The sequence below is a fragment of the Parambassis ranga genome, chromosome 1, assembly GCF_900634625.1.
Source record: "Parambassis ranga chromosome 1, fParRan2.1, whole genome shotgun sequence".
Lineage (NCBI taxonomy): Eukaryota > Metazoa > Chordata > Actinopteri > Ambassidae > Parambassis > Parambassis ranga.
In genome coordinates, this window is record NC_041022.1 from 11,645,774 (window position 1) to 11,668,741 (window position 22,968).

General features: G+C 41.1%; 1 protein-coding gene across 8 annotated transcripts in view; it reads right to left on the reverse strand.

The window, feature by feature from the left end:
• ank2a (ankyrin 2a, neuronal) overlaps window positions 1–22,968 on the reverse strand; it is a 63,216-nt gene that overhangs the window by 17,141 nt on the left and 23,107 nt on the right. For 6 of the 8 annotated variants that reach the window (XM_028431581.1, XM_028431415.1, XM_028431331.1 and 3 more), the window contains 25 exons: window positions 22,804–22,902; window positions 22,421–22,519; window positions 22,224–22,322; window positions 22,038–22,136; window positions 21,865–21,937; window positions 21,654–21,704; window positions 21,029–21,155; window positions 20,808–20,886; window positions 20,625–20,728; window positions 19,726–19,761; window positions 18,909–19,133; window positions 18,141–18,295; window positions 17,801–18,012; window positions 17,488–17,695; window positions 17,322–17,418; window positions 16,992–17,220; window positions 16,672–16,797; window positions 16,462–16,584; window positions 16,335–16,367; window positions 16,231–16,252; window positions 6,993–7,070; window positions 6,687–6,818; window positions 6,326–6,466; window positions 6,040–6,250; window positions 5,713–5,788 (listed from right to left, as the gene is read on the reverse strand). In XM_028431581.1, coding sequence (XP_028287382.1) covers window positions 5,713–5,788; window positions 6,040–6,250; window positions 6,326–6,466; window positions 6,687–6,818; window positions 6,993–7,070; window positions 16,231–16,252; window positions 16,335–16,367; window positions 16,462–16,584; window positions 16,672–16,797; window positions 16,992–17,220; window positions 17,322–17,418; window positions 17,488–17,695; window positions 17,801–18,012; window positions 18,141–18,295; window positions 18,909–19,133; window positions 19,726–19,761; window positions 20,625–20,728; window positions 20,808–20,886; window positions 21,029–21,155; window positions 21,654–21,704; window positions 21,865–21,937; window positions 22,038–22,136; window positions 22,224–22,322; window positions 22,421–22,519; window positions 22,804–22,902 — 2,934 coding nt within the window. The remainder of the gene's footprint in view (window positions 1–5,712; window positions 5,789–6,039; window positions 6,251–6,325; window positions 6,467–6,686; window positions 6,819–6,992; window positions 7,071–16,230; window positions 16,253–16,334; window positions 16,368–16,461; window positions 16,585–16,671; window positions 16,798–16,991; window positions 17,221–17,321; window positions 17,419–17,487; window positions 17,696–17,800; window positions 18,013–18,140; window positions 18,296–18,908; window positions 19,134–19,725; window positions 19,762–20,624; window positions 20,729–20,807; window positions 20,887–21,028; window positions 21,156–21,653; window positions 21,705–21,864; window positions 21,938–22,037; window positions 22,137–22,223; window positions 22,323–22,420; window positions 22,520–22,803; window positions 22,903–22,968) is intronic. The other 2 variants (XM_028431816.1, XM_028431501.1) reach the window with 2 other exon arrangements.

Below are 22,968 nucleotides of genomic sequence, written 5' to 3' on the forward strand. Positions count from 1 at the left end.
CTGGATGGTGGAGTCCTCTTCTGATGGCAAGGACTCATTCCTGAAAGTTCTCAATGGATACTTGTTAAACCATAGTGAACCGCCTTCTTGATCGCCATGAGTAACACCCCTCACAACATCTGCATAAGAAAGTGGTCTGGCAGCAGATACTGCAGGGTCTGTAGTCAGAGTTACACTTGACTGTTTTGATTCAACACACGAAGGAAGAGAGTCTGGAGAATCTGCTCTGTTGTCTTCAAATATCTTTTCAAGGCCAAAGTCTTCACCATCTGATAATGTAGACAGAGGTGACATTGGCCTGCCTTCAGAATATTGTAAATAATAGTTGCAATGTTGATTCCCTGTTTGACCAAATGCCTTGCAAGAAGTCCAATTCTGCTGCTCAACGGATGCCACAGAATCTGGAGAGGAAGATCTGAACTCTACTAGCCAGTCATGTAATAGTGAAAAGTCAAAATCAGAAGACACAGATTCAGGGGACAGTGCCCTACTACTAAATAACTTATCCAGTTCAAAGTCTGATAAAACTGACTGTGGGGATGCTGGTCTCAACTCATTGAAGAGAATCTCCAGACCAAAATCGTTCCCTTCCCAGTCAGATAATATTGATTCTGGAGTAAATGACCTGTGCCCTGAGAAATCCACACAGTAATCAGTATGGGCACAGGTGAACTGTGGAACAGGAGAATCAGGAGAAAGGGGCCGAAGTTCAGTTTGAGACTCCACTGACTCAGGAGACTGAGGTCTACATTCTGCCGCCCAATCATCTATGTGCTGGATGGTGGAGTCCTCTTCTGATGGCAAGGACTCATTCCAGAAAGTTCTTAATGGGTACTTGTTAAACCATAGTAAACCGCCTTCTCGATCGCCATGAGTAATACCCCTCACAACATCTGCATAAGAAAGTGGTCTGGCAGCAGATACTGCAGGGGCTGTAGTCAGAGTTACACTTGACTGTTTTGATTCAACACACGAAGGAAGAGAGTCTGGAGAATCTGCTCTGTTGTCTTTAAATATCTGCTCAAAACCAAAGTCTTCACCATCTGATAATGTAGACAGAGATGACATTGGCCTGCCTTCAGAATATTGTAAATAATAGTTGCAATGTTGATTCACTGTTTGACCAAATGCCTTGCAAGAAGTCCAATTCTGCTGCTCAACGGATGCCACAGAATCTGGAGAGGAAGATCTGAACTCTACTAGCCAGTCATGTAATAGTGAAAAGTCAAAATCAGAAGACACAGATTCAGGGGACAGTGCCCTACTACTAAATAACTTATCCAGTTCAAAGTCTGATAAAACTGACTGTGGGGATGCTGGTCTCAACTCATTGAAGAGAATCTCCAGACCAAAATCGTTCCCTTCCCAGTCAGATAATATTGATTCTGGAGTAAATGACCTGTGCCCTGAGAAATCCACACAGTAATCAGTATGGGCACAGGTGAACTGTGGAACAGGAGAATCAGGAGAAAGGGGCCGAAGTTCAGTTTGAGACTCCACTGACTCAGGAGACTGAGGTCTACATTCTGCCGCCCAATCATCTATGTGCTGGATGGTGGAGTCCTCTTCTGATGGCAAGGACTCATTCCAGAAAGTTCTTAATGGGTACTTGTTAAACCATAGTGAACCGCCTTCTTGATCGCCATGAGTAACACCCCTCACAACATCTGCATAAGAAAGTGGTCTGGCAGCAGATACTGCAGGGTCTGTAGTCAGAGTTACACTTGACTGTTTTGATTCAACACACGAAGGAAGAGAGTCTGGAGAATCTGCTCTGTTGTCTTCAAATATCTTTTCAAGGCCAAAGTCTTCACCATCTGATAATGTAGACAGAGGTGACATTGGCCTGCCTTCAGAATATTGTAAATAATAGTTGCAATGTTGATTCACTGTTTGACCAAATGCCTTGCAAGAAGTCCAATTCTGCTGCTCAACGGATGCCACAGAATCTGGAGAGGAAGATCTGAACTCTACTAGCCAGTCATGTAATAGTGAAAAGTCAAAATCAGAAGACACAGATTCAGGGGACAGTGCCCTACTACTAAATAACTTATCCAGTTCAAAGTCTGATAAAACTGACTGTGGGGATGCTGGTCTCAACTCATTGAAGAGAATCTCCAGACCAAAATCGTTCCCTTCCCAGTCAGATAATATTGATTCTGGAGTAAATGACCTGTGCCCTGAGAAATCCACACAGTAATCAGTATGGGCACAGGTGAACTGTGGAACAGGAGAATCAGGAGAAAGGGGCCGAAGTTCAGTTTGAGACTCCACTGACTCAGGAGACTGAGGTCTACATTCTGCCGCCCAATCATCTATGTGCTGGATGGTGGAGTCCTCTTCTGATGGCAAGGACTCATTCCAGAAAGTTCTTAATGGGTACTTGTTAAACCATAGTAAACCGCCTTCTCGATCGCCATGAGTAATACCCCTCACAACATCTGCATAAGAAAGTGGTCTGGCAGCAGATACTGCAGGGGCTGTAGTCAGAGTTACACTTGACTGTTTTGATTCAACACACGAAGGAAGAGAGTCTGGAGAATCTGCTCTGTTGTCTTCAAATATCTTTTCAAGGCCAAAGTCTTCACCATCTGATAATGTAGACAGAGGTGACATTGGCCTGCCTTCAGAATATTGTAAATAATAGTTGCAATGTTGATTCACTGTTTGACCAAATGCCTTGCAAGAAGTCCAATTCTGCTGCTCAACGGATGCCACAGAATCTGGAGAGGAAGATCTGAACTCTACTAGCCAGTCATGTAATAGTGAAAAGTCAAAATCAGAAGACACAGATTCAGGGGACAGTGCCCTACTACTAAATAACTTATCCAGTTCAAAGTCTGATAAAACTGACTGTGGGGATGCTGGTCTCAACTCATTGAAGAGAATCTCCAGACCAAAATCGTTCCCTTCCCAGTCAGATAATATTGATTCTGGAGTAAATGACCTGTGCCCTGAGAAATCCACACAGTAATCAGTATGGGCACAGGTGAACTGTGGAACAGGAGAATCAGGAGAAAGGGGCCGAAGTTCAGTTTGAGACTCCACTGACTCAGGAGACTGAGGTCTACATTCTGCCGCCCAATCATCTATGTGCTGGATGGTGGAGTCCTCCTCTGATGGCAAGGACTCATTCCAGAAAGTTCTTAATGGGTACTTGTTAAACCATAGTAAACCGCCTTCTCGATCGCCATGAGTAATACCCCTCACAACATCTGCATAAGAAAGTGGTCTGGCAGCAGATACTGCAGGGGCTGTAGTCAGAGTTACACTTGACTGTTTTGATTCAACACACGAAGGAAGAGAGTCTGGAGAATCTGCTCTGTTGTCTTCAAATATCTGCTCAAAACCAAAGTCTTCACCATCTGATAATGTAGACAGAGGTGACATTGGCCTGCCTTCAGAATATTGTAAATAATAGTTGCAATGTTGATTCACTGTTTGACCAAATGCCTTGCAAGAAGTCCAATTCTGCTGCTCAACGGATGCCACAGAATCTGGAGAGGAAGATCTGAACTCTACTAGCCAGTCATGCAATAGTGAAAAGTCGAAATCAGAAGACACAGATTCAGGGGACAGTGCCCTACTACTAAATAACTTATCCAGTTCAAAGTCTGATAGAACTGACTGTGGGGATGCTGGTCTCAACTCATTGAAGAGAATCTCCAGACCAAAATCGTTCCCTTCCCAGTCAGATAATATTGATTCTGGTGTAAATGACCTGTGCCCTGAGAAATCCACACAGTAATCAGTATGGGCACAGGTGAACTGTGGAACAGGAGAATCTGGAGAAAGGGGTCGAAGTTCAGTTTGAGTCTCCACTGACTCAGGAGACTGAGGTCTACATTCTATCGCCCAATCATTTATGTGCTGGATGGTAGAGTCCTTTTCTGATGGCAATGTGCATGGACAGACATTTCTTAAAGGGCATGATTTGTACCGTGACCAGTCATCTGCCCTTGTGTCATGTGTAACACCTTGAACAACCTCGGCATACGTACGATATCCTGCATCAGGTAGCCTTTGTTCTGTTCTTACATTTATAGAAACATGTTTTGTTTTTTTCACATCTAAGTGTTTGAGATTTGGTTTGTTCTCTCCTCCATCAAGCAAGATAGTACTGTGTTCAGTGTCTATATTTGCAAAGAACGATTTTCTTTTGTCTGATTCTGGAAGTTTCTCATTTGGAAACTTTATAATGTACCTTGGTTTTTTTACAAAGTTAAAGATTGTTGGTTTGGGTAATTGTTGTAATGTTTGAAAAGTTTCAGTAGAGTTTGTGTTTTGTTTTAGTTGTGTTTTGTCTGTGTGATCTGAGGATGGTTTTGTTTGAGATGATTCCGTCATCCAACCCATATTTATTATTTTGCCCACAGATTCTTTTTGTGAATGCATTGTTAAATCAGTTTGATATGCTTTATGTTCAGAAGTTTGTGCCTCTAATTTTGAAAACCAGTATCTAACATAAGACTGACTCGTCTTCTCTTCTGGCCAAAACTCTGAATCTAAGTCTGATGATGCTAGTAATTCTTGAGTTAAAGGGCTACTTGGACAGATTTCTTGACCAGAGACTGTATTGTAAGCGGCTGACATCAGCAATGGAGAAGGTGGATTATCTCCCGAATACCGTAAATAATAATCACAATGTTGACTCCTAAGTTGGGCACGGATTGGTTCTGAAAGCACAAGGTCAAGAAATGAAAAACTGCACTCGGATTCTGGGGAGGTTGGTCTAAAATCCTTGTCTGAGGTTAAGACAGGTGAAAAAGCTCTTCTATCAGGAGAAACATATTCACTGCACTCTCTCCTCACCTGTACACCTTCAGATACAAGTTGACTATGTGTAGATATTTGAGAGTGAGGGGACAGTGTCAAAGGGGTATATCCCATGAAAGTCAAAGGTAATATCACTTCTTGTTTAGGTGAATGTGATGTCAAATGGATGGTTGGGAAGATATAACTCGGAGTGACAGTCTGTGGCTCAGAGATGTATAAAGTCTTTGCTTTGACTATGACATGGTCGCTATCTGGATTAAGGAAATATGAATCATAGTATCTATAAGTTGAGTCACAAGCCATTTGTTCAGCACTGTGTGGAAAAATGATTTTTGGTGTCTCCATTTTAAGTGGTTTCACCACGCTGTATGTTGCAATAACAGGTTCATCTGACTGGGTATCATCATCATCAATGAAGGGAATGTTTCCCAGATACCCAACAGTATCTTTATTGGCGTTTCTGTTTTGTTCCTTGCTTGACTTCAAGGGTTTTAATCTCATGCCCGTCATAGCCATACTCAGTTGGCAGTCCTGTGGTGCCAAGGCCAACAGATTAGGGTCATGGCTTCTGCTGGCAATCATTTTAGGTGCATCTGTTGTGCCAAGTTGAGGTGTAAAGCTTAATTCATCAGAAAGCTCATTGAAGTCAGTCTCAGCTTTGTCTGACTCTGATAGGCTCCAACTAAAGTCTCTGATGGATACAGATGACTGCGAATTCAGAGTTTTTGATGGCTGTCCTTGTTCATCTTCACAACCACACTGCTTCAATGGTAAGGTTTTTCCACCATCAGGTTTGACCCGAGTGCCAGCTTGGAAACACCTGACTAGATCAACCTCAACACTGCAACAAACGTTCTTGTCTTTCACTTCAGGGTCATAAAACTGATTTGGTTGGATCCTCAGTGCAGCTTCTTTCAAAGTGCGTAGTGTACTTACTTGCTCATCTGAGTCATGACTTGTTGGCTCCTTTGTAATTACATCCTCAGAAGTCCACAGGTTTGGGTTCAACTCACTGGTATACAAAAGAAAGACAAGACACTATAAATACAAATGCTGGCGCCCAGGGGTGCATGACACCAGAATTTGGCATCATACAATTTTTACTGTGAATGTTGGAACCACAGACTAACAGAAAGGTAGCAGTTTAGAGCACTACTTTGTCAATATAGCTTACATGGTATGTGGTCTACATGTAAATTGAAATAGAACAACTAATGACAAATAAAAAACTAGTGACAAATGTGTGGTAAATAAATAATTTACTGTGGGATTTCAAGCTCCTCCAACAGGTCCCCATGCATGCTCTCTGAGTGGGTTTGTCCAACGGGCTCTGCCCATGAGGGAATATCCAGCAGGGAGGCAACAGAAAGGTCTTCTTCAGAAACAGCTGGGGGTGGTCTGCGGTCTGACTCCACCCTTCTGACAATTCTGGGGCTGTCTGCATCTTCTTGCACTGATGATAACGCTACTGATACTAAAACACACAGACATATGTGGCAAATAAAACTCCAATATAAAGCCTGATATTCCAGAGTGTTTAGTCTATTACCTTCACTGTGATCCAGTGTTTTCTCTATCTCTGCATAAGTCCTAGAGGTTTGCTCTTGAACTGACTTGTTCATCTGGGTTTCAATAAGATGGACAATGTCCATACGGTTGATCTTGGTTAGTCTCTTTATCAGGCAGTCCTCTGTGGAAAAAGTTACCAATCATTAATAGGAAGAGGAAACAGCTATTTAACATAAATGTAAAATTGAAATAATTATATTAGCCTTTGGTCTGTAGTATGATTATATAATATAAATACAATAAAATATGCATGTTTATATAAAAGCATATTCTGAATTCACTATCTTCAAATATATTAATGAATTTTAAGTCCTTGACTTAAAATTTGACATATCATGTACCTGTGGCGTGTTTGCCTTCCCGTTCAACCCAGCGCTGCAGCAAAGCATGGCTCTGCTCTTGGAGGGAATTGGGATTCTCCGTTCTGACTATCTGAATATCATCCTCACTGAACTCCAGTTCTCTTGCCAGTTCTGAGGTGAATGATTACAAAGCAAGTGATTTAAAAAAACATACTTAACCTAGGCAGCATGTTGTGTTTTTCAACTAGAGCAGCAAATATACATGATTTCAAATGTTTGAAAACATGCCATACATATTTGCTATTAACTGAATTACAAAAATGATTGTATTATTTGAAAACTTACCAGTCCAGCTGAAGCCAAGAAGATCTGCAATGATAGCTAATGTTTCCTCTTTCCTGTCGGCATCATCCTGCCAGTCAACTAAAACCCAAATATTACATTTTACTACATGGTCAAATGTGCAAAGTGTAAAATACCATCATGTAGTAAAATGTTTTATATGACATGTACCTATCATGTAAAATAGCAGAAATGTTATTTTCTGAGGGCTCTATGCTATTGGCTGAAAACTGAAAGTGGATCTGTTTGATATGGATGATAACATGGATTTCAGAGGCTCATGGAAAATGAGTGTTTGGTCACAATTGGCACATCATGATTATTAATCATGTGTAGGGTAATCAATAGCATGGATGTGCTGATTGGCCAATGTGAAAGTTAGTAAAGCCGTAATATTAGTGGCACTGAGAGCTGAAGTCTGGATCTGCAGATTTTTCCAATTTACAGAGATCTTTAACCAACGTGGCCATTCAATCTTGAGACTGCATATAGGCAAACACAGATGAAAGACTAACAAACATGCAAAACGTGACACACACACACACCCTCAAATTTAGACAGGAAAACAGTGCAAGATGAGACAAAACAAACAACATATAAAAACAAAATGGACAATAGGAATATTGTTCTACAGAAGAAGAAAGTTTCTTGCTGCTTAGGAGAAGAGCTAAGAATGGAAAAGCCCATTGTAGGTCTGGCCATACCTGCTGTACATTCTGGAGTCTGGTCATCTGTGATTCTCTGCATCTGAGTTTCCACCGTGTCATCCCAGGCTGGCCTGGATTCAAATACATCCTCTGACCCACGAGATGGATGCACAACTGGCATCAGATTGCTATCAGAATCTGAACTGTGTGAGGCTAGATTTTCATATCTAAATATGACAGAATCTGGACTCCTGTTACTAGAGCTGCTTATATCATCAGCATCCAAAGAAGACCTAACAGAAGTTTCAGTAGTTTTGAAGAGATGGGGGTCGTTCCTTGAGGGAGAGCCTGAGAGTGTTAAAACCATCTGGGACAGGTTGGATTTATTAGCAGGTTGGCCACTGTCAGAATAACTCCGACTGTCTTTTTGAGAGGCTTTAGTTGTTAGAGTTGTTTCAGATCTGGTTCTACGATCTGATGTTGAGCTTTTTTCAGTTTGTCTTTGAACCTGATCAGACATCTGGCTAGCCTCTTTATTTGTGGGGGCTGGTTTGGTTGCGAAAGTTGGTGCTGCTGGGATGCCAGACTGTGCTGCTGAAATTTTCATCTCTATTACTGAGCATTGGTCTTCTTCATCTTCCTCTGCCTCATCATCCTCATCATCATCAGGGGATGAATCTGAGAAACCATAACTTTGCTCTAAATACATTGACTGATCCACAGTAGATTTGTCTATTTGAAGATCAGCTATGGTAGAGTCTAGATAATCTAGACCAAGACTTTTAAGGCCTCCATCATCAGTTTGGATCTTTGTTAGTTGTTCCAAAACAGTGGGGGAACCTAGGTGAACCTCTGTGGAGCTGTCACGGTCCGCTTCAGTAAATGGTTGAAGAGTTCTGGGTGTGGGGCTAGAACCTTTACTACTAAAATCTTTCGGATATGAATCCGGGATTTCCTGAGTGGTGGTATGTGAGGTGTAATCATGGCTCTCTGAAATTAAAGATTTTGTTTGAGCTTCCTGAGTCTCTTCTGGTACTACTTCATCAACTGGATGTTCCCCAATATGAAAAAATCCATATGCATCCCCTTCTTCATCAAAGCTTCTTCTTGTCATGTCAATAGCTCCACCTCTGGTCATTTCAAATAGCTTCCCCTCTTGAAAATGGAATGGATCAGGAGACCTCTCATCACAGAGTGTTTGGACAGTTCTTTTAGCAGATGTTTGTCTGTCCTCTGCAAGACGAAGACTCATATGTTCCTCTGCCTCATCCTGGTCCTCAGAGAACTGTTCATCCATGAGTGAAAATGGCTCACCTTCTGCAGTGCCTTTATCTTCATATATTTGTGCTTCTCTGTCTGTTGGCAATGGTGCAGAGTCCTCACCTTCTTGATCAGGTTCCACTCTGTGAGTTGCAACTGTTTTAAGTTCTGCCTTCTCCTTAATGTTTAAATCAGTATCAGCTACCTCACTGACTGTTTCTGCCACACAATCCTCAGATTGTCTCTGTTTTGTGTCTTGTGAGGAAGACTGTATAACTGGGCCATATTTTGAATCTTTGTGATCACTTGTCTCTGACAGTTCAGTCGCCTCAAAAGATTTGTCTGTCTTCATTTTAGACTCCTGTTCCATCTCCTCAAATGTTTTGATCTTTGCAGCCATTTTAAACATCTCTTCTTCTGGAGTCAATTGTTTATTGGTGGTATCATCCTCACTGTTGTCTACATCAAGAGAATCTTGCCTCATGAGCATGTGAAGATTTTCACAACTTTTAATGTTAGAGGACCCATCATCAGTTTCTTTCTCTGCAGAGTCCTGCTCAATCTTTATTTCACTGTCATTTTGGATGATCTCAACATAGTTTTCTTGCTCTTCATGCTCATATTCATCCGTGTAAATATTTTTGTCATCAACTATACATGCTTTGAGCTGGGAAACATAGTCCTCATACACAGCTGGTTTAACTGGCATCTTAAGATCTGTGTCCTTAGTAGGACTATCCTCAAGAGAGTCTGGACAGGGAGATTCTTTGTTAGGGCTTGGATCAATTGAATCAGGAGATTTTCTTGAAGATTGATCCTCTAAAAGAGGACTCGCCTCTAACGAATCCCGATGACATGGTTCTGTAGCTGGATCATCATACACCACAGTGTTTAGGTTCTCTAACTCAGCTGGCCGTTGTGGTGTGTTATGACAACCTGGTAGTTGCAAAAAATCTTTTGATTTGAGAACTGAATCAGAGGAATCTGTACTGACATTTTGATGATCAATTGTACAGTCATCCATAATGGCATTTGACTTCTCTATGCCTGCTGTCTTTTGAGTAGTGTTAATTAAAGGAGCTGAACTTGTTGAGGTTTTGGCCTCACCCTCAGGCAAGAATGCTTCACTTTTAGAGCCTTTTCTCAATATAACCTGTTTGTAGCTCTCATTGACTACCTCCTCTTCTTGGTGCCATTCTAAAGCTACAGGCTTTTCCTTCGTACACTGATCTAAGGCACTACTGAGAAGTGACAACATGCCTGACATATCTTTTTCAGTTGTGGTCTGTTCATGGTGTCCCTTTCTCTCTATGTGAGCTTCTTGGAAGGGAGTCTCCAGTACCAAACTCTCTTTTACTTCAGCTATATCAGTTTGCAGGTCGTTATTTGCCTTTTCTCCAGTCTTGTCCTCTAAATCGTCCCTTGTCAGTATGATTTGTTCACAGCTCTCATATACAACATCTACCTCCTTATGGTCTTGTTCTGTTACAGGCTTTTCTTTGAGATGTTGTTCTAATTCACTGCTTAGAAGTGACAACATGCCTGACATGTCTTTCTCAGCCATAGACTGTTGATCGTTCACCTTTCTCTCGATGTGAACTTCTTGGAAGGGAGTCTCCAGTACCAAACTTGGAGATGGTTCTTTGATTTCATGTACATCAATCTGCAGGTCAGAGTTTTCTCCCTCCCCTGTCTTATCTTCCAAATCATCCCTTGTTAGTATGATTTGTTCACAGCTCTCGTGGACAATATCGACCTCCTTATGGTCTTGTTCTGTTACAGGCTTTTCTTTGAGATGTTGTTCTAAGTCACTACTGAGAAGTGACAACATGCCTGACATGACTTTCCCAGCTGTAGACAGTTGATGGTGCACTTTTCTCTCAATGTGAACTTCTTGGAAGGGAGTCTCCAGTACCATACTTGGTGATGGTTCTTTGACTTCATGTACATCAGTCTGCAGCCTATCATTTGCTTCCTCCTCAGTCTTATCCACTAAATCATCCCTTGCCAGTATGATTTGCTCACAGCTCTCATGGACAATATCATTGTGTAAATGGTCTTGTTTTGTTACAGGCTTTTTTTTGAGATATTGTTCTAAATCACTACTGAGAAGTGACAACATGCCTGACATATCCTTCTCAGTTGTAGGCTGTTCACACTGTGCATTTCTTTCAATGCAAACTTCTTGGAAGGGAGTCTCCAGTACCAAACTTGGTGATGGTTCCTTTACTTCAGCTACATCAATTTGCATGTCGTTATTTGCTTCCTGCTCAGTCTTATCCTCCAAATCATCCCTTGTCAGTATGATTTGTTCACAGCTCTCATGGACAACATTGACCTCCTGTTGTTCTTGTTTTGCCACAGGCCTTTCTTTGAGATGTTGTTCTAAGTCACTACTGAGAAGTGACAACATGCCTGACATGTCTTTCTCAGGTGTAGACTGTGGATAGTGCCCCGTTCTCTCAATGTGAACTTCTTGGAAGGGAGTTTCCAGTACCAAACTTGGTGAGGGTTCTTTGACTTCATGAGCATCAATCTGCAGGTCAGAGTTTGCTTCTTCCTCAGTCTTATCCTCCAAATCATCCCTTGTTAGAGTGATTTGTTCACAGCTCTCATGGACCACATGGATCTTGTCATGGTCTTGTTTTGTTACAGGCTTTTCTTTGAGATGTCGTTCTAAGTCACTACTGAGAAGTGACAACATGCCTGACATGTCTTTCTCAGCTGCAGACAGTTGATGGCGCGCTTTTCTCACAATGTGAACTTCTTGGAAGGGAGTCTCCAGTACCAAACTTGGTGATGGTTCTTTGACTTCAGTTACATCAGTCTGCTGGTCGTCATTTGCCTCCTCCCCAGTCCTCTCTTCTAAAGTATCCCTTTTCAGCATGACTTGTTTGCAGCTCTCATAAACAATATCGACCTCCTTGTGTTCTTGTTTTGCCACAGGCTTTTCTTTGAGATGTTGTTCTAAGTCACTACTGAGAAGTGACAACATGCCTGACATGTCTTTCTCAGCTGTAGACTGTTGATAATGTACCGTTCTCTCAATGTGAACTTCTTGGAAGGGAGTTTCTGTGGCTTTCGCTGTTACTCTCTCTACCTTTTTATCTCCCCTTATGAGAGCATGTGCATCTATAGTTGTGTAACCAATTTCTTGTGATGTTCTTTCCATTATTGTGCCTTTATTGTCATCTGTGAGAACTCCATCTGTGTCTTTGGTTAAAATAATCTGTTCAAACCTCTCTTGAATAATGTCCTGCTCTGAAGGCTGCCTTATTACAGGCCTAGCCTGTAGAGACTGATCCAAATCTCTGCTCATGTAGAACAACATCCCTGACATGTCTTTTTCCATAGGGGATGCTGCGCTAGATGTTTTCTTAATATGAATTTGTTGGAAAGGTGGCTCCTCCACAGTGATTTTTACCTGGGTCACTGTAAGTCCTTCATCAATCTCTCTCTCCTCTGAACTGGAATGAGTTGTCCTAATATGAACACTAGACTCTAAAGATTCAGCCATACCTTCATGCTTAGGACTCTCAGGGCTGCTGTCTTCACCAGCATAGGTTTTGAAATAGGGACTGCAGATATATGCTGGATTTGAATCAGAGTCATCAGTCAGGGTCACCTCCTCAGGTGCTTCATACTGGACACTTCTAGCTGTTGCTGTTTGCTTAAACAGCTGGTACTCAGGGCTTTCTTCCAGCTCTGCCTTTATATCAGCACTGAAGTCTTCAGAAGGTCTGCGGTCAGGACTGATCTGTGCATCTTCAAACAAGCTACCAGTAGTGGTTATTACAGGTTGTTCTAAGTGTATCTTGCCTAAGCTCTTCTCTGATGGTTCCTCTCTCCGAGGACTAACCCTTGCATTAGTAATTATTTCTCCAAAATAAACATTGTCTGAAATGTCTTCTTCCTTTAGACTCAGACCCTGACCTTCTACATTCAATGTTCCATCTAAGTTGGTATCTTTTGGTTCGGAAAATAAGATTTGTTGTACTTCAGTTTGGTATTTTGAATCCTGTGGTGTACTGTGTTCAGTCCTCTGAATCTCTTTAGAAGATTCTGATTCAAATGGTCCAGCTGTGTCCAACTGTCCAGTCTGGAAAGTTTTCATCAGCTCCTTCACAGATATGGTCCCCTTTTCTTTTCCTTCATCATGCTGAAGTGTATCAGCAAACCTTTCCGTCCTTCCATCAGCACTATCTGACACTGAGTCAATTCTGATAAAGCACACCGACTCATCACTCTCCTGATTTGAACTTGTGGGGCTTTGAGCATGGATTTGTGTTTTCATTCCCTGACTACGACTTTGATCTGTTTTCTGTATGTCTTCAAAAGAATCACATTCAGATATCAATGTTGAAAAACTAGAAGCCATTGCTTTATGGTCAGCAGATTTAGTTTCTGGGTAATCCTGTCCAGTTTGGAATGTTTTCATCAATTCCTTCACAGACAGAACCTCCTTCCCAGATACCTCTCTTTCTGGGCTAACACTCCCAACATCACATTCAACTGTATCAGCAAATCTTACTGTCTTTCCCAAATGGAGCTCATCTAAGAATAACTGTGATTCTTCAGAGTTATCTTCGATTCCACTTGCTGTTTGTTTCTGTGTGGGAGTTTGTTCTGTTGTTTGCATCTCTTTGGAATCATCAGGTGCCAGTGATGAACTACTGGCTTTGTGCTCAGGATGTCCTGCTTTATTTCTGGGGTCATCCTGTCCAGTTTGGAATGCTTTCATCAGCTCCCTTACAGACACCGCCTCATTCTCTGCCAACTCTTTCTGCGGACTAACACTTCCAGTGTCATACTGAACTGTATCAGCAAATGTAACTGTCTTTCCAGTGTAAGCACTACCTGATAATAACAGTGATTCTTCATAGTTATCATTACTTGAAGTTATTGGTTCATTCTTTATATCCAGTTGTTCCCCTTCCTCCACACCACTTTGTTGCAGGAAAATCGTTTGGATTGATGATTTTGGCTCCTCTGTTGAACTTTTTTCCATGTTTTGTATTTCTACATCTGCTGATTCAGATATCAGCATTGAACCAAAAGAAGTCACTGCTTTATGTTCAAAAAGTCCAGATTTAGTTTTTGAAGGATCCTTGCCAGTCTGGAATGCTTTCATCATTTCCTTCACAGACATGGTCTCCTCTAATCTTTCTGTTTGAGATCTGGGAGATTTGGGTACTGTGGGAAGTTCAGGCATGACCGTCTCTGTTTTCCTTGTAGTGACAGAAGATTTTGCTTCCAATGTAGACCACTGAATGTTTCTTTGCATCTCCTCCTCCTCAGTTTTGTTCTGTAAAGCCTTGACTCTGTCCTTTATAGATCCTATTGGTGTTTCAACCACTAGAGGAGAAGCTGGAGGATTTGTAGCTGAAGTAGGTGCAAGGGAATCCTCCTTAAGAACAACATCACCATCTAAAGACTCCTCAGAGCTCATCCTTTCCAGCTCTCCTTCAGAGCTGCTGCATCCAGAACGCTGTCTGTCTCTGAGTTTCTTCCTAATCGGTTTCTTGATATCTGGGGGACGCCGTTTGCCATCATGCTTTACAGCAGCCTGTTCAACACTTTCTTGGGCAAGATCTTCCTGAGAACTAAATGTCACAACAGGTCTCTGTTCCAGATAACTGTCCACGTCCATGCAGAGATATGAGACCATGCCTGTCATGTCTCTGACCTCTTTGTCAATTCTGTTTAAATTACCTGACTCAATGCAAATCTCATGTAGGATCTGTTCTTCCACAGGCTTCACCTCATAGGCACATTTCTCTTTTTTTGAATTTTTTTGAATTTCTCCAACCCCTTCTAGCTCATCTTTAAATTGTTCCACAGTGGCCAATGATTCTTTTTCATCCCAGTGCCTAACTCCGGCTCTCTCCTCATACATCTCTAGAGTACATACTGCAGACACTTTGATATCTGACATGTCTGACAGAAGGTCCGGGCTCGCAAGGGTTGCAGGGTCAAGAGGTTGGTTAGCTCTCAGAGAGAATGTCTCAGTTGATTCTGATTCATCATCTTCAGTGAAAAAGGTTTTATAACCAAAAAGGTAAAGGACATAAGGGACAAATGAAGTGGGAAAGAGAGACACCAGAAAACTGTCATCAAGACAATGCCATGAAAAATCCGTCTTCATTTCAGTAAGAGTCAGAAGAAGAAGCGTGACAGGGCAGAGAAAAAGGGAGTCTCAAAACAAGATGGCAAAGAGGTCCAGAAAAGTTTGAAGGGTAGTAGAGCAGCATAAGCAAAGCCAGGAGTAACAAAATGGGCATAATGGGGACAAGAATAATCTTGTCTTCAATAATCAAGAATAATACATAAAACAAAAAAAACTGAATTAAACAGAGATACTTACATAATGGAACAAAGGGACACAAAGACAAACAAAACTTCTCAAGATTGTTGCTGTTATAGAGTCATGTCTACCTAAAAAATTAAAGTTTTAAAGCATAAACTTAAAAGAAGTTAATTGTAATAATGAAAATAATAGCATCACAGTTTTGGAGTTTTATAATAATTAAAATATGTTTAAATGTAAAGTACTTCCTTACCTGTGATATTGTAAAATTGAAAATTAATATTTTTGCAGGTCAGTGGGTTATATAGTATACTAATATTTAAATTTGTAAACTAATTTCTGTCATGTAAAATAATGTAAAATTATAGTGATGTGAATCACTGAATGAATGAATTAAAAATAACATAGGCAAGTGATTATGTAAAAAGGAAAGGATGTAATCGAACCAAGGTCTATTAAAGTGATAGCAGTGTAAAAAAAATCATATAAAAGAATGATAACAGAAAGTTTTTTTTAAACATGCCAGAAGTGATTCTGTTATAGGAATGCCACATAAGAACTCGTCAAAATAAACACTTTTTTTCATATTCCTGTAACAAAACATATTTATTTAATTTAGGATGACCTTCAAGTATTAATTAATTGTAAATTAAAATGATTCAAAAGTTTAAAAAATGATTATTTTGACCATTATTTGTGAGAAATTAAAGAAGCAAAAGGATATAGCAACTACAAAAAATGAAAATGCTAATGCAAGGGAGGCGTTTAGAGTGAAGAATACATCAGCCATAGCATAGCTGCCAAAACAGGTACAGAACTAATACACAGTGTTAGTACAGCAGCAAGTAGCAAAATCAGAGAGCAGGATTGATCTAAATGGAACGTAACATGAATCAGTGCACCTTTTAGCACATAATGGATGTCATATTTCTGTTATAAATTTTGACAACCTTTATGACCACTGTGGTGATTCATCTGCTTAGACTCTGCTACACTATGATAAAGATATAAATATTACAAAACTCACACTTCTTGTCACTCTTCTCACTCTGCAAAGAGATTAACAAATCATAGTTAGGTAGAATCTTATTTTAAAATCATTCTTTCTTGTCATAAGTACATGTCATTTACCTCATCATCTGCATCTTGTTCTGAGTCTGACTCCTAAAAGAGAACAATATAACAAAATAACAGCACTGCAGTCACTGTAATAACAAAAACTCCTACACTAGTCAAAAGACAAAATATTAAAACTGACCTTTGAGTATGTTGGGAGCGTGATGTTAAGGTTGCAGATCGCGTTGTGGTTAAGACTGCGGTACGTCCGTGGTTCCTTAGTGAAGGACAAGCGACCACACGGCTCCTGTGCCGTGTCTCTGATCTGTTCATTCAACAAACACAAAATGTGTGACAGAGTTTTAGATTTCTGTATGAAAGGTGAAAATGTCTATTTGTCATGAAGCCTTACTTTAACAAAGAGGGCCAGTCTGTTCTCTTTGAAGGCAAAGAAACTGAACACATGGTGCTGTCCACTCTTGGTAAGAGGCACCAGGTTTCCAAAGCAATCTGCAAATATGGGTTTTCCCTCCAGCACCTGTGTGTGGATTTGACAGTTTTAATGGCTGAAACTATTTTCAGATTTTCAAGGATATGCCTCTTTACAACCTTTAGCTTGAATTTTAAAATAATTTTCCATTCCACGTTCCTCATACTTTGTGTCTATTATTGTGGCTATGTGCAGATTACTTGCATCACTTCTTATTAATTCTCCCTCATCGCGTTACAAACCTCAACATCTCGGCTGCGTGCGACTTCAGTGAAGTTTTCCTGCTGCTCTAAGGTTTTGTCCATCTTGTCATCTGTCATACAGAAACATCGCAGGCGAGCCTCAATAGGGTCTAGCGTCTTAGCAAAAATGACAAACTTAGCCATGTATGGGACACAGATGATTTCTCTGTACAGTTGCGAGCCAAAACTGACGGACTCCTGGATCTGTCTGCAGTCTATCAGCCAAAAACTGTAAATATAATTGACAGAGTAGTGAGACAGGCCATGACCACATGTGTGAACATTTTTGAGACACCTGATCCCATATTGACAGACAAATGGAACATTTACCGTGCTGACACATTGGTGGTGAAGGAAACACATTGGTTAACAAAGGTGAGAGGTGTGGAGCCTGTGATGTCCTCCCATTGGGCAGGAGTGGTTCCACCTGCAACATAGATCCATGATGTGTCACACCCATTAGACCGTGTAACCTTTTTTGAAGGAAAGTTCAAACCTGTAATACTGCAGAGCAAACGTAGAGTGGGCGTCTCCCCACTGAACACTGCATTTGGCCCGTTACTGTTGGAGCTCTTGGGAATAGGGATTGTCATAGTGATCGGTTTGTGGAACTTCCTCCTTCTTGGTTCCAATGTGACGATTGAGCTGAATGTGGCCTTGTTGCCAAGAATCTTTCTGACCAGCTCGGCATCAATGGGTTGAGCCTAGTATAAAGCATAATATGCCATCATATCAGTCATTTTTATTGGCTATAATTTATATTTTATAAATAAAATGATCTACTCCACAAGGTATGCACTCCCAAGTACCTGCAGGCCAACTCGAATTTTCTTAGTCAGGGCTCCTTCAGGGAAGACTGCCTGGACCTGGGGTACAAGAGTGCTGCTGAGCACACCACCTTCTGGACCAATCAAATGACTGTCCTGCTTTATTCTTGACACCACAGCAAAATACTGCGGGAAGTCTCTGGTGATGATGCGGCATATTCTTTTCTTCTCAAGCTCCTCGGGGGAATCAAGTTCTGTAACGTTTTGAGAGGGAAAAATTAAGAGTCCTGCTACATTCTTAAAACAAATACATTGCATAAACCTGTCTGCACTTTGATACATAAGTCATTGTTTGGCATCGCATCCAGTTGAGATCTCCTACTTTCATCCATGCCGTTTAGTATCTGGTTCAGTTCCTCTTCAGTGAAGTCACAATGGTGTTCCTTCCAGTTCTCCCCTGTTTCACTCCTCAGGATCACCAGCTCCCTTTCTGTGCCGCGCAGAGCAGCAAAATGCGGAATCTCTACAATCACAGGCCTAAAATGGGGGACAAGGACAAGTCATTGACAAAATTTGTGGTACAACTTAAAAATAAAATCACGTTTGTGTTAATATGACCTCACAAGCAAACACAAGAAATCAGGACAGGATTCAAATTTGAGCATTCCATGCAAAATAAAATGAGAATTAACATAATAAGAACATGGAAATGTGGGGTTTAGGAAATAGAGGGAAACAGCAATAACTCAACAAAGTTCAGTAACAGGTCAGATGGCTTCAAATATGGCTTTCAAATCACCATGAGGGGAAGAAAACTGATGAACAGATTATCACTAAAAACTCAAAAAGTATATTCAAAGCTGAACACAGTGGGTAGGTATAGGTAGGCATGTGACCAGGATTTCAGGGTAGCAGGGTGTCTCCCTTCCAATGGCCCTACCCGAGGAACTTGGTTCCTGGAGGACCCAGCTGCAGGATGCGACTGACCAGGCTCTCCCCCTCATTCAGAGGGGGCGGAGCTGTAGGAAGGTGGAGCTTACTGATCCATACGCAGCACAGAGGAGGAGTGAAGAAGAAAGTATGAACACACCACACAAGCCAGTACACACACAATCTCTCTACACACACACACACATACACACACACTTACCCCAAGAACTGGGCTCCTGTGGGTCCCACTTCTATTAGGCGACCAGCCAGCCCTTCTCCCTCCACCATTGGGGGCATCGAGGCCAAACGGTGTCTTTTCACAAGCCTGCATGTCACCCGCGTAGGTGCAGAACATTTTCTTGGAGGCACAATGATTCGTAGGCCATTGTGGCGGCAACCACGCATGGCTCCACCTCTAGCATCTACCATAAAGCTGACCAGGAAGCTAAAGAAATGGCACCAGTAATGAATACCAAGGTTATTAAAGATAACAACAGAAATACATGTGATTCGTATGCCTATTGATCTCCATGCAGGCAAGTTAACTAAAGCAAACAAGCAGAGGGTTAACTTTTATGACATAAGTAGAGCTGTTAACATAGAGGTTTGTTTTAATGGCATTTTCATTCCACTTCCAAGCAAATAGATGAAAACAGTGGTTGAGGATTTTGGGCAAATACGATAACACCCATATATTCTGTACATGAAACATGTTGCGTTAAACATCACAGGAGGTGACTGATACATGGAATGGTGTTGCACTCCAATGGTATCTGTCTGCTTCCAGGAGCAGAGGGAACAATAGGACACAGAGAGGCAGGAACGGGCCATGCAGATATAAATGTGGTTGGAGATGCAGGAGGCTCAGAACAACTTTCAGTATTGTATGTCTGGTAAATGTCACACTCCTAAATGAAGTCGCTGAGAAAAAAAAACGTACTAATGAAAAGTCATGCTTTATGAAATCATGCAGAGGAACAAAATGGAAAAATACACTCAAAGGTGAACGAGAGAGTAGCTAAAATAAAAAGTATCACCTGCTGTTGTCATGGTCTAGGCATGGAGAGGAACGACTAGAAGCAGAATGCGACGACAATACACCCACATACATACACACACACACAACAGAGACAAACAGACAAGTTAAGAGAATGGACAAAGAAGCAACAAGAGAGTAAACACAAAGAGAGACAGCATATAGAATGAGTAAAAGTGTGAAAATCTGAGCAGACACAAGAATAAACAGATGGAGAGAGAGTAGAAAGCAGAGACATGAAGGAGCAAAAATAAAATGACAGGAGAAATAATATGTGATTTTGGAGGTGACTATAAAGTGGAGGAAAGATGGAAGCCAATTTTATGATATCGTGATTATCCTGGGAGTGCCTGTTCCTGTACTGGTACAATGACCATTACAAGACTGATTCAGTGCCTGATCCTGACATTTTATTTTCCCAGCTCTGCCAGATGGGAAACAGGCAGGAAGTTCACTGAAATGAGGCAGTGCAAAGCAAGAAGAATGTGTCTTCAACTTGGCTTAGACACGCCTGTGACGACTTTCTAAACACTGTGCACAGAGAGATTGATATATTAATCAACCATATATTGATATTAACCATTACACCTTTCGGGTAGCATTTTGACCTGCTGCAAATATAGTAAAATATCAGACTAATGTAGCATAATATACACACGCAAAATATACAGCTCTGCACATAAAAACAGGGCCCAAATGTTCACCCTACTACCTTTCAGGTTGATGAACTACTGAACAGGACCTCATGTGTCTCCGTGAAGGTGAGACACCATCACTAATTGAATGAAAACGTGCTTGTTAAATCTACAAGTGTGTGAACTTTGTACTTTGAATTGTGTTCATTTTTTCACACAAGGAAACAATAAGCGTGAGTGTGTACGCATGTGTGTGTATATATACCCAGAGTGTAGAAGGGTGGAGGAAAGCACCACATTATCAAGGTGTTCAGCTCCCCAGCTCAGACGGTACGAGTCCTTGTCATGCTCTCTAGACAGTGCCGACACCTACAAACCAACAAACATGCAAGTTTAAAGATACCTTCGGTAATGTTGCATGTTCCCTTTTAGTATGTTTTGTCCTCACCTGGTGGCTTGTAAGCATGTCTTCAATAAGGACTCCCTCTCTCTGATGGAAACTTTGGTGAATGGGAGTCAGCTGGGGCCTGTTGGACAGTCAAGGTCATTTTGAATGCAGTTTGTATGTTTGCATTTAGATGATGGTGGTCACCATCAGTAGATGAACACTATCAACATGTATTGCCATTTTTAAAGCTAAATTAGAAGTAAAAAAAAGTTTTTTTTGACCTGTCCAAGTTGTGGCTCATGTAGCTGAAGCCGTCCAGATAGTGTCCGGGCAGAGAGTCATCTCCCAGCTCTCGGAGGTCCTCTGCTCTCAGATACTCTCCTCCATCGCCTGTCATGGTGTCCTCTCCTGGGAAACAGATATAACATTGAGGTTATTATAGTAAAATGAAACATTTGAAACACATTTAGACTTCATTTCTGTTTTACGTCTTGGGATCCAGTGATTTGTTTGAGAAGAGGCACATTTATTTTTGTAAGCCAGGAAATTAAAATAAATTAAAGTAAATACAAGTAATTTGTTTTAAACGAAACAACTATCATTGTAACATGAAGATATCCACAGTACTTCATCCTCCAAAACCTTCGTGCAGTTAGTTTTGCACCTGTTAGTGTCATTAATGCACATTCCACTGATGTCTGATTACATCCTGTAAACTACACAACACAACACCACACAGCCATATTAATCCTGTTGAGCCTAAGAGCAGTTAATACTTAGGTTTTACAAAACTAACAGTAAAAAAAAAGCTGAGAGTAAATATCTGGAGACAAAACTCTATTGATTGTATTTTCTTTTTCTTGTTGCACACCAAGCTGGAAGGGCTGAGCGGGCGATTAGCAGTACCTTCCACCTCCACAGACATCTCAGATAATGGCTCTTCTTCCAGCCTCAGCGCTATGAAACATACAGGTTTAAGAGCTACTGCTAAAAAACTACATCTCCTATTATACACATTGGCAACTGCACAAAAGAAACAAGAAGTCGTACTTTTTTCAAAATCTATACAGGCTGGAGTAACGTGTCCTGCTTCTTACACAAAGAGAACAAGTTTTACCTTCTTCGTCAGACACGTCAAGGATCTCCGTCATGGTCTCTGGAACATTGAGCTTGTGTTTCTCTGTAACCATCTAGTATATGACATGCACAGTCATGAAAAGAGTAGTCAGTTCAGTGATTTTCCTGGGAAATTCATCAAAAAATAAACAGGTTCCAGTACAAACTTATTACCGTTGTGGTAGTGATGACCTCCTCTGTGACGACTTTCAATGTGTCCACCACAGAGATGTAGCCCAGACGTTTGGCAATCGACAGAGCAGTGTTTCCATTCTGACAAACAGAGAGGAATAACATTTGGCTTATTCACAAAATATTTGATATTATAAAGAAGAGACAGAGGGCACTCTTTTGTCTCACCATTGTGGTAGTGTTGGGCTTGGCCCCATGCTGAAGCAAAACATTGATTATGTGTGTGTTGCCTTGTTGCGCTGCCTGGTGAAGCGGGGTGTAACCGTTCTGTAAAAATAAAAATAAAATAAAGGGTGACATATTATCTCTGTGTTTGCAATTTACATAGAATGTAGTTTGTGTTATGCTTCAAGTTTTAACTGTACCTTGGTTTTGGCATTGACGCTGGCACCCTGCTGCAACAGGAAGTTTACCATCTTTAGATTTCCATAGTGACAGGCCACAATCAGAGGCGTGTATCCAAGCTATCCGGTGGTAAAAAGGAAAGGAAAGAAAAAAACATTTATTTAAAAATGTGATTTATCTAACTTGCTTGGTGTGGGAAATGTGCTATGTATTGACAACAAATGTATGATGCAGTGATTGTTATTCTTGCAAAAAGCCAGTAGGTGGCAGATATGCTGAATTTGCTAAATTATTAGAGTCAAAAACCAGCTGGTAAACTATAGCAGTGAACAAAGTAAGGTAGAGTAATATAGTATATATTGGTTTGTTTTGTGTGTACAGGTCTGAGTGCACGTGTTTATACTTTAGTTTGTTGGTCCAGGTTGGCATCATGTTTGGCCAGTACTTCTGCTGCATTGACCCTGTCTTCTTGGGCTGCGAGATGCAGAGGAGTGAGTCCACTCTGTAAGACAACAAAGCACAGAGTCAGGCGGCACGTGGTTGCAGTTAAAATTGAATGGCTAATCTG